The 10,991-nt window shown below is 48.0% G+C and overlaps 1 protein-coding gene across 1 annotated transcript; it reads left to right on the forward strand.

The window, feature by feature from the left end:
• Window positions 1-1,200: 1,200 nt before the first annotated feature.
• Window positions 1,201-3,049, forward strand: LOC140914323 (uncharacterized). Its single transcript, XM_073351854.1, has 3 exons — window positions 1,201-1,345; window positions 1,442-1,850; window positions 2,440-3,049. Exons 1-3 carry the CDS (start codon window positions 1,268-1,270, stop codon window positions 2,958-2,960), a joined length of 1,008 nt encoding a protein of 335 aa, XP_073207955.1. The 5' UTR covers window positions 1,201-1,267; the 3' UTR covers window positions 2,961-3,049.
• Window positions 3,050-10,991: the final 7,942 nt, after the last annotated feature.

Raw genomic sequence — 10,991 nt, forward strand, 5'->3', positions numbered from 1 at the left:
ACCCATGTTATGGAATAATAAAGTAAGGCACAGAGCAACATGACCGAGGTAAAGGATGGAAAGTCAGTGGCAGAGCTAAGGATAGAGCCCCAGAGTCCTGACTCGCAGCGCCCCCCACACCTCACCTGACTGAGGTGTGGATTGCACCCTCAGCAAGTTTGCAGATGACACTAAACTGGGAGGAGAGGTAGATACGCTGGAGGGTAGGGATAGGATATAGAAGGACCTAGGCAAATTAGAGGATTGGGCCAAAAGAAATCTGATGAGGTTCAACAAGGACAAGTGTAGAGTCCTGCACTTAGGACGGAAGAACCCCATGCACCGTTACAGACTAGGGACCAAATGGCTAGGCAGCAGTTCTGCAGAAAAGGACCTAGGGGTTACAGTGGACGAGAAGCTGGATATGAGTCAACAGTGTGCCCTTGTTGCCAAGAAGGCCAATGGCATTTTGGGATGTATATGTAGGGGCATTGCCAGCAGATTGAGGGATGTGATCGTTCCCCTCTATTCGACATTGGTGAGGCCTCATCTGGAGTACTGTGTCCAGTTTTGGGCCCCACACTACAAGAAGGATGTGGAAAAATTGGAAAACATCCAGCGGAGGGCAACAAAAATGATTAGGGGACTGGAACACATGAGTTATGAAGAGAGGCTGAGGGAACTGGGATTGCTTAGTCTGTGGAAGAGAAGAATGAGTCGGGATTTGATAACTGCTTTCAACTACCTGAAAGGGGGTTCCAAAGAGGATGGATCTAGACTGTTCTCAGTGGTGGTAGATGACAGAACAAGGAGTAATGGTCTCAAGTTGCAGTGGGGGAGGTTTAGGCCGGATATTAGGAAAAACTTTTTCACTAGGAGGGTGGTGAAACACTGGAACGAGTTACCTAGGGAGGTGGTGGAATCTCCTTCCTTAGCCCTGGTCTACGCTAGGACTTTAGGTCGAATTTAGCAGCGTTAAATCGATGTAAACCTGCACCCGTCCACACAATGAAGCCCTTTATTTCGACTTAAAGGGCTCTTAAAATTGATTTCCTTACTCCACCCCTGACAAGTGGATTAGCGCTTAAATCGACCTTGCCGGCTCGAATTTGGGGTACTGTGGACACAATTCGATGGTATTGGCCTCCGGGAGCTATCCCAGAGTGCTCCATTGTGACCGCTCTGGACAGCACTCTCAACTCAGATGCACTGGCCAGGTAAACAGGAAAAGAACCGCGAACTTTTGAATCTCATTTCCTGTTTGGCCAGCGTGGAAAGCTGCAGGTGCATGCAGAGCTCATCAGCACAGGTGACCATGATGGAGTCCCAGAATCGCAAAAGAGCTCCAGCATGGACCGAACGGGAGGTACGGGATCTGATCGCTGTTTGGGGAGAGGAATCCGTGCTATCAGAACTCCGTTCCAGTTTTCGAAATGCCAAAACCTTTGTCAAAATCTCCCAGGGCATGAAGGACAGAGGCCATAACAGGGACCCGAAGCAGTGCCGCGTGAAACTGAAGGAGCTGAGGCAAGCCTACCAGAAAACCAGAGAGGCGAACAGCCGCTCTGGGTCAGAGCCCCAAACATGCCGCTTCTATGATGAGCTGCATGCCATTTTAGGGGGTTCAGCCACCACTACCCCAGCCGTGTTGTTTGACTCCTTCAATGGAGATGGAGGCAATACGGAAGCAGGTTTTGGGGACGAAGAAGATGATGATGAGGAGGAGGTTGTAGATAGCTCACAGCAAGCAAGCGGAGAAACCGGTTTTCCCGACAGCCAGGAACTGTTTCTCACCCTAGACCTGGAGCCAGTACCCCCCGAACCCACCCAAGGCTGCCTCCTGGACCCAGCAGGCGGAGAAGGGACCTCTGGTGAGTGTACCTTTTAAAATACTATACATGGTTTAAAAGCAAGCATGTGAAAGGTTTACTTTGCCCTGGCATTTGCGGTTCTCCTAGATGTAGTCCTAAAGCCTTTGCAAAAGGTTTCTGGGGAGGGCAGCCTTATTGCGTCCTTCATGGTAGGACACTTTACCACTCCAGGCCAGTAACACGTACTCGGGAATCATTGTAGAACAAAGCATTGCAGTGTATGTTTGCTGGCATTCAAACAACATCCGTTCTTTATCTCTCTGTGTTATCCTCAGGAGAGTGAGATATAATTCATGGTCACCTGGTTGAAATAGAGTGCTTTTCTTCAGGGGACACTCAGAGGAGCCCATTCCTGCTGGGCTGTTTGCCTGTGGCTAAACAGAAATGTTCCCCGCTGTTAGCCACAGGGAGGGGGGAAGGTTGAGGGGGTAGTCACAAGGTGGGAGGAGGCAAAATGCGACCTTGTAACGAAAGCACATGTGCTATGTATGTAATGTTAACAGCAAGGTTTACCCTGAAAGAGTGTAGCCACTGTTTTATAAAATGTGTCTTTTTAAATACCGCTGTCCCTTTTTTTTCTCTCCACCAGCTGCATGTGTTTCAATGATCACAGGATCTTCTCCTTCCCAGAGGCTGGTGAAGCTTAGAAAGAAAAAAAAACGCACTCGCGATGAAATGTTCTCCGAGCTCATGCTGTCCTCCCACACTGACAGAGCACAGACGAATGCGTGGAGGCAAATAATGTCAGAGTGCAGGAAAGCACAAAATGACCGGGAGGAGAGGTGGCGGGCTGAAGAGAGTAAGTGGCGGGCTGAAGACAGGGCTGAAGCTCAAATGTGGCGGCAGCGTGATGAGAGGAGGCAGGATTCAATGCTGAGGCTGCTGCAGGACCAAACCAGTATACTCCAGTGTACGGTTGAGCTGCAGCAAAGGCAGCTGGAGCACAGACTGCCACTGCAGCCTCTCTGTAACCAACCGCCCTCCTCCCCAAGTTCCATAGCCTCCACACCCAGACGCCCAAGAACGTGGTGGGGGGGCCTCCGGCCAACCAGCCACTCCACCACAGAGGATTGCCCCAAAAAAAGAAGGCTGTCATTCAATAAATTTTAAAGTTGTAAACTTTTAAAGTGCTGTGCTTAAAGTGCTGTGTGGCATTTTCCTTCCCTCCTCCACCACCCCTCCTGGGCTACCTTGGTAGTCATCCCCCTATTTGTGTGATGAATGAATAAAGAATGCATGAATGTGAAGCAACAATGACTTTATTGCCTCTGCAAGTGGTGATTGAAGGGAGGAGGGGCGGGTGGTTAGCTTACAGGGAAGTAGAGTGAACCAAGGGTCGGGGGGTTTCATCAAGGAGAAACAAACAGAACTTTCACACCGTAGCCTGGCCAGTCATGAAACTGGTTTTCAAAGCTTCTCTGATGCGTACCGCGCCCTCCTGTGCTCTTCTAACCGCCCTGGTGTCTGGCTGCGCGTAACCAGCAGCCAGGCGATTTGCCTCAACCTCCCACCCCGCCATAAACGTCTCCCCCTTACTCTCACAGATATTGTGGAGCACACAGCAAGCAGTAATAACAGTGGGAATATTGGTTTCGCTGAGGTCTAAGCGAGTCAGTAAACTGCGCCAGCGCGCCTTTAAACGTCCAAATGCACATTCTACCACCATTCTGCACTTGCTCAGCCTGTAGTTGAACAGCTCCTGACTACTGTCCAGGCTGCCTGTGTACGGCTTCATGAGCCATGGCATTAAGGGGTAGGCTGGGTCCCCAAGGATACATATAGGCATTTCAACATCCCCAACAGTTATTTTCTGGTCTGGGAATAAAGTCCCTTCCTGCAGCTTTTGAAACAGACCAGAGTTCCTGAAGATGCGAGCATCATGCACCTTTCCCGGCCATCCCACATTGATGTTGGTGAAACGTCCCTTGTGATGCACCAGAGCTTGCAGCACTATCGAAAAGTACCCCTTGCGGTTTATGTGCTCGCCGGCTTGGTGCTCCGGTGCCAAGATAGGGATATGGGTTCCGTCTATAGCCCCACCACAGTTAGGGAATCCCATTGCAGCAAAGCCATCCACTATGACCTGCACATTTCCCAGGGTCACTACCCTTGATATCAGCAGATCTTTGATTGCGTGGGCTACTTGCATCACAGCAGCCCCTACAGTAGATTTGCCCACTCCAAATTGATTCCCAACTGACCGGTAGCTGTCTGGTGTTGCAAGCTTCCACAGGGCTATCGCCACTCGCTTCTCAACTGTGAGGGCTGCTCTCATGTTGGTATTCATGCGCCTCAGGGCAGGGGAAAGCAAGTCACAAAGTTCCATGAAAGTGCCCTTACGCATGCGAAAGTTTCGCAGCCACTGGGAATCGTCCCAGACCTGCAACACTATGCGGTCCCACCAGTCTGTGCTTGTTTCCCGAGCCCAGAATCGGCGTTCCACAGCATGAACCTGCCCCATTAGCACCATGATGCATGCATTGGCAGGGCCCATGCTTTCAGAGAAATCTGTGTCCATGTCCTGATCACTCACGTGACCGCGCTGACGTCGCCTCCTCGCCCGGTATCGCTTTGCCAGGTTCTGGTGCTGCATATACTGCTGGATAATGCGTGTGGTGTTTAATGTGCTCCTAATTGCCAAAGTGAGCTGAGCGGCCTCCATGCTTGCCTTGGTATGACGTCCGCACAGAAAAAAGGCGCGGAACGATTGTCTGCCGTTGCTCTGACGGAGGGAGGGGCGACTGACGACACGGCTTACAGGGTTGGCTTCAGGGAGCTAAAATCAACAAAGTGGGTGTCTTTACATCAAGGAGTATTTCAGGCAGGACTTCACGGAGGGTTCCAATAAGAAATGGTGCACCTAAGTTATCGTTCTTATTGGAACAAGGAGGTTAGCCTGTCCTATGATTGATACATGGCTAGATTTACCTCGCTGCACCTTCTCTGTGAGTGACTGCAGTGTGACCTAGAAGAATGAGTCCCCTAGACAGGGGAGGGGAGGAGGCAAATGAGTACAAAACAAATCTGGTCTATTTCTTGTTTTGATCCACTCCATCTATCTTTTACATCTTTGGCTGGCAGCAGACGGTGCAGAAGGACTGCATGCCATCCACATCTCATGGCTGCTCGGCAGAAGATGGTACAGTACGACTGCTAGCAGTCCATATCGCCTGCCCGCTCACCATAAGACGGTTCAATAGGACTGTCTGCAGGACTAAAGAGAATGACCTGGTCAAGTCACTCCAAATTTAGTCCCTGCGCCCATGTCTGCCCAGGCGCTCCAAGCCGACGTGGCCAGGAGCACCTCGGACATGACGATGACGGCTACCAGTCGTACTGTACCGTCTGCTGCCACAAGGCAAGGGGTTGCTGCTACTGTGTAGCAATGCTGTACCATGTCTGCCAGCACCCAGGAGACATAGGGTGACGGTTACCTGAGCGGGCTCCATGCTTGCCGTGGTATGGCGTCTGCACAGGTAACTCAGGAAAAAAGGCGCGAAACGATTGTCTGCCCTTGCTTTCACGGAGGGAGGGAGGGAACGGGGGCCTGACGATATGTACCCAGAACCACCCGCGACAATGTTTTAGCCCCATCAGGCATTGGGATCTCAACCCAGAATTCCAATGGGCAGCGGAGACTGCGGGAACTGTGGGATAGCTACCCACAGTGCAACGCTCCGGAAGTCGACTCTAGCCTCGGTACTGTGGAAGCGCTTCACCGAGTTAATGCACTTAATGCACTTAGAGCATTTTCTGTGGGGACACACACACTCGAATATATAAAACCGATTTCTAAAAAACCGACTTCTATAAATTCAACCTTATTCCGTAGTGTAGACATACCCTTAGATATTTTTAAGGTCAGGCGTGACAAAGCCCTGGCTGGGATGATTTAGTTGGGGATGGGTCCTGCTTTGAGCAGGGGGTTGGACTAGATGACCTCCTGAGGTCCCTTCCAACCCTGGTATTCCGTGATGCTATGATTCTCACCACTAGATCACACTCCCTTCCCAGAGATGGGAACAGAACCCAAGACTCCCAGCTATCAGTACTCTACTACTCTAACCACAAGATAACACTCCTCCCGGTGTTTGGAACCAAACCCAAGCATCTCCGTTTCCAGTCCCCTGCTCTGATCACTAGACTATACTCCTTCCTCCCCAAATACGCAATAGAATCCAGAAATCCAGACTCTCAGTCCCTCCCATTTCCACTGCTAGATCACAAAGCCCTTGTAGAGATGGGAACAGAACCCAAGAGCCTTGACGCCAAGTCCCCGCTATGCGTCGCTAACCCACCAGATCCCATTTCACTCTATTCCCAGAGCTGGCAATAGAACCAAAGAGTCCTGACTCCCAGTCCCCCGGCTCTACCCATTAGACCCTCCTCCCCAGCCACATCTGGGAATAACACTCAGTAGCCCTGACTCCTAGGCCCCATGCTTTAGCCACTAGATCCCTACTCACCTCCTAGAGCCAGGAATAGAACTCAGGAGTCCAGACTCCCAGCCCTACCTGCTCTCCCCACTAGACCCCACAACCCTCCCAGAGGTAGGAATAGAAGCCAGGAGCCCTGACTCCTTGCCCACTCCCCCCTGCTCTTACCCACTAGACTCCACTCCCCTCCTAGAGCCAGGAATAGAAGCCAGGAATCCCAACTTGCAGTCCCCCTTGCCCCACACAGCCCAGTGGAGCACAGAAAATAACCCCATGTCATTCCACATGAATGGATGACTGCTCTCCCAGAAATGCCCTCTGGGCCCAACAGGGAGTTGTGGGGTGTGTGACTGCTTGTATGAGCCATTGAGTTAACAACACCTTGTGACTAAGGCTGTGAAAGGCCTACAGATCCAGTCATCAGCATCTGACCTTCGTCCAACACAACAAGCAAATGATCAACCACTGCAAGCTTTGGACCATATCTTGCCCTTGAAAACAGCCCAAAACTGGCTCTACATAGCACCCAAGCTGCTTCCATGCCCCCTTGCCCAAAAAAGACTAAGGACAAGCAGCAAGACGGGGAGACCCAAGTAATGGCTCCTCAGACAACAACTCATTTTCATAGTTTCATACCTTTTAAGGCCAGAAGGGACCATAGATCTTCTTGTATCACCTCCTGTCTATTACAGGTCAGAGAATGTCATCCAAATACCCCTGCACTGAGCCCAACAACATGGGTTTGGCTAAAGCTCTTACAGGAAGGCATCCAGCCTTGGTTTGAAGAAGTCAGGAGATGGAAAATCTACCCCTTCCCTTGAGAGTTTGTTCCAATAGTGAATCACCCTCACTGTGAAATAAAGGTGTCTTATTTCTAACTGGAGTTGGTCTGGCTTCAGCTTCCAGCCTTTGGTTCTTGTTCTGCCTTTCTCTGTTAGGTTTAAACTCTACCTGAAACTGGGGTGAAAGCATCCTCAGCATCCCTTTAGTACCTGGTATTTTCCTCACATGAAGGTGCTTTACACTGTAATAGACTCACCTCTTGATCTAAACAGTCTGAGCTTTCAAGTCTCTCACTGTCAGGCATTTTCTTGAGCCCTTGAATAATTTCTCTGGCTCTTTTCTGCACCCTCTCCAATTTTTCAGCATCCTTTTTAAAAAGCACACCCCAGAACTGGACGCAGCATTCCAGTATTGGTCTCACCAATGCTATATCCAGAGGTAACATCATCCCCTTGCTCTTTCTCACTGCTCCCCTGTTTATACAGCCAAGGAACCCAGGAGCCATTTTTGTACCCGCATTGAACTGAGAGCTCATGTTGAGTTGTTTGTCCACCCCTAGCTCCTTTTCAGAGTTGCCACTGCTTTCCCGGACACAGGCCCCACTTCCATGGGGTGGTCTTCCTTCCTTGCTGCTAGATGTGTCACCTTGCATTCCACTGCAGTAAAGTGCAGTTTGTTTGAATGATTACAGGAGCCAGGAGTCCTGCTCTTCCCTTCTCTATTGTTGCTCTTTTGGCCCAAGCATTAGTCCAATATTCAGGGCCTTGCAGGGTTGTTTCCTAGCATGAGGAATGGATGATACGAGTCAGGTCAATTCTTTGGTGAAACCTTGTTTATTTACAAGGTACCGTTTCCCTGAACACTAACAGCAGCAAGCAGTTACCTTGCTCCTGAATCCCCACATCTGCTCCCTCCCTCCCCAAGCTCTGTGCCCAAAAAGCCCTCCCCTGTCTCTCTGCTTCTCCCCTGGGTCACACACAGAACTGCTTCACCTGGCTTCCTGCCTCCAACATACACAGCCTAGCCCCCTCCTTTGCAACCAGGGAGAGTCCTATCCATCTGCCTGGGTTAACACTGGCCTAGTCACATGGCTTAGTGTCTTGGGTGGAAGTCCCATTGCCTGCATATTAAGGGGCTTGATTGTTCCTTGTTTTGAGCCTGAAAGACTGTTAAAATTATCCTCCACTGAGCATCTGAGATAACCCATTGTTGGGATGAATGGGGGCTGTTCAAACCTCTCCAAACTATGGTGCCAGGCTCTCTGCCGACTCATCTCTGCAATGGTTACATATGACTCATATATTTGAGACTTTCTTCAAAACCATGACAGCTGGAGATTAGTGACGATGGAAACATTTCTGACCGAACAGTTTTCCATTGAAAAATGTGGGTTTTGTTGACATTTAATGTTGTGTGGGAACATGTTGATTTTGATGAAAATTTCAAATGGAAAAAGTCAAAATGTTTTGATTCATTTCATTTAAATTTTTAACATTATATTAAAATATTTTATATTAGATTTCTATATTATATTTAATATCAGGCCTATATCAAGTATATTATATTTAATATCTTTATAGAATATACATATCAAAACAACATGAATCAAAATGGTAAAATCAACGTTTCTCTTCAACACTATCAAACAACAATGTTCAAGAAAGATGATTTCAAACTGAAACAGCTGTAGAGAAAGTCTACTAGGCTGATCAGAGGACTGGAGAGTCGATCTTATGAGTAGAGACTAAAGGAGCCATGCTTGTTTAGTCTAGGAAAATGAAAGCTAAGAGGGAATCCAATTGCTCTCTCTCTCTCTCTATACACATTGGGGGTTGGGCGTAAGCACCAAGGAAGGAGAAGCGCTATTGAAGCTAAAGGCCAATGTTGGCACAAGAACAAATAGGGATAAACTGGCCAGGAATAAGCTGAGGCTAGAAACGAGAAGAAGGTTTCTAAACATCACAGGAGGGAGATTCTGGAACAGGAGTGGGGGGCAAACAATCCAACTAGTTTTAATATGGAGCTCGATAAATTTGTGATCGGCACTATATAACCGGGTTGCCTGCAATAGCTAGGGCTGAACTCAGTGACCTAAGAGATCCCTTCCAGTCCTGTATCCAACATTTCTATCGAAACTAACCATTCCAATGGTTCCAAACTGAAATGTTTCTGAATTGTTATTCTGCAGGAAATTTCAAAATTTGGGCTTTTTGTTCCAATTCGGAATGGATTTCTTTGTAAATGTCAGTATTTTCCACGGAATGAAAATTCTGGTTCCCAACCAGCACTACTGGAAATTTACTAATTTTTAAAATCCAAGCTGAGGTTATGGAGAACATGATAGTACCTCCAGAGACGTGTCAGGAGAGAGATGGGTGTGTACTACCTGATTCCAAGCCCTGGCACAATTAGAGTGTAGAACTCACTGGCACAGGAAGTCATTAAGGCCAAGGATTTAGCAACCTGCAAAGAGGGACTGGATATTTATATGGATATTAAGAGTATCTAAAGTTTCCATAATTAATGCTAAGGGAAAGGATATTAAACCTCCTGCTTCAGCTATTTAAACCTCCACCTTTAACTATTCAAAATCACGATGAGATTTTGATGGGGCCAGAAGATTATCCCACATCTGACTACTCTGTCATTCTCACACCTTCCTCTGAATCATCTGGTGCTGGCCACTGTCAGAGACAGGATACTGAATTAAACTTATCCCCAGGTCTGATCCAGTCTGCAATTCCTGGGTTCTCACAATGACAGTTCATTTAGGGAGCCATTTGTCTTGTCTTCCGAGAGAAAGGAACAGCCTATTGTCAATGAATTATGGACCCCAAACACACATGTGGTGTTAACGGAACATGAGATCTCATCTTGGAGGAACACCTAGAACTGCTATACAGGCCAAAAATAGTCTGGAGTTCAGCCTCAGAAGTCAACGCATCTGTTCCATCCACGATGGACTTCAGACTAGAAATAAGGCGCTTTGATTTACATATAAGGCACATATTTTTTAACAGTGAGAGTAGTTACCATTGGAACAATTTACCAAGGGCTGTGATGGATTCTCCATCACTGGCAATTTTAAAATCAAGATGTTTTTCTAAAAGATAAACTTTTGTTCAAGCAGGAATTGATCCAGTCCTGTGGCCTGTTATGCAGGAGGTCAGACTAGGTGATCACAGTGGGCCCTTCCGGCCTTAAAACCTGTGATTGTGAATAACATGAAAGTGTTACAGTGGAAAACAAAGCTAAGGATGATCCGAGGGTGAGTCGGATGCATCTAGGGTGACCAGAGAGCAAATGTGAAAAATTGAGACAGGGGTCGGGGGTAATAGGAGCCTATATAAGAAAAAGACCCAAAAATCGGGACTGTCCCGATAAAATTGGGACATCTGGTCACCCTAGATGCATCAGACCTCCAGCTGGCGTAAACTGGTGTAGCTCCGCCAAAGTCAATTTACACCTGTTGGGGATCTGGCCCATAAACTTGAGGTAGGGTGGAGCTTTCAAATGCCTCTTGTGGCACTGAATTCCACAGACTAATTACCTCTTGCGTGGAAGAGGCATTTCCTCTCCTAAGGACTAAAAGGTAAGAGGAGCCAGGTGCTTCCTTAAAGAGCTTTTGAAAATCTCCCTCTAGCAAATAGTCTAGCTTTACATCAGCAGTAAATGATACAGAATCCAGCCCAGATTTCAGTCCATGCTACACGCTTTCTATAACGCTAATATACTAACCAAAGTCACCATTCTGCTCTGCAGACTTGTTCCTTTGCCAGCACTGCCCTTTGCGCCATATCATGTAAAGCATTTTCCTATCGGACTTAATCCACCAAATAAGCAAAGTAAAACTTTAACTGGCTGAGCATATCAAGCCTTTATATAACAATGAGTCCGTTTGCAAGAGGGTAAAACCTGGGGA

This window comes from Lepidochelys kempii, chromosome 7 (assembly GCF_965140265.1).
Source record: "Lepidochelys kempii isolate rLepKem1 chromosome 7, rLepKem1.hap2, whole genome shotgun sequence".
In the NCBI taxonomy this organism is placed as follows: Eukaryota; Metazoa; Chordata; order Testudines; family Cheloniidae; genus Lepidochelys; species Lepidochelys kempii.

Coding starts and splice junctions, on each gene's coding strand:
- LOC140914323 (XM_073351854.1), top strand. CDS start 1,268: ATGCAGAGCTCATCAGCACAGGTGACCATGATGGAGTCCCAGAATCGC. Junction 1,346..1,441: donor CAGCATGGACCGAACGGGAG/GTACGGGATCTG, acceptor AAAATCTCCCAG/GGCATGAAGGACAGAGGCCA. Junction 1,851..2,439: donor AGGCGGAGAAGGGACCTCTG/GTGAGTGTACCT, acceptor TCTCTCCACCAG/CTGCATGTGTTTCAATGATC.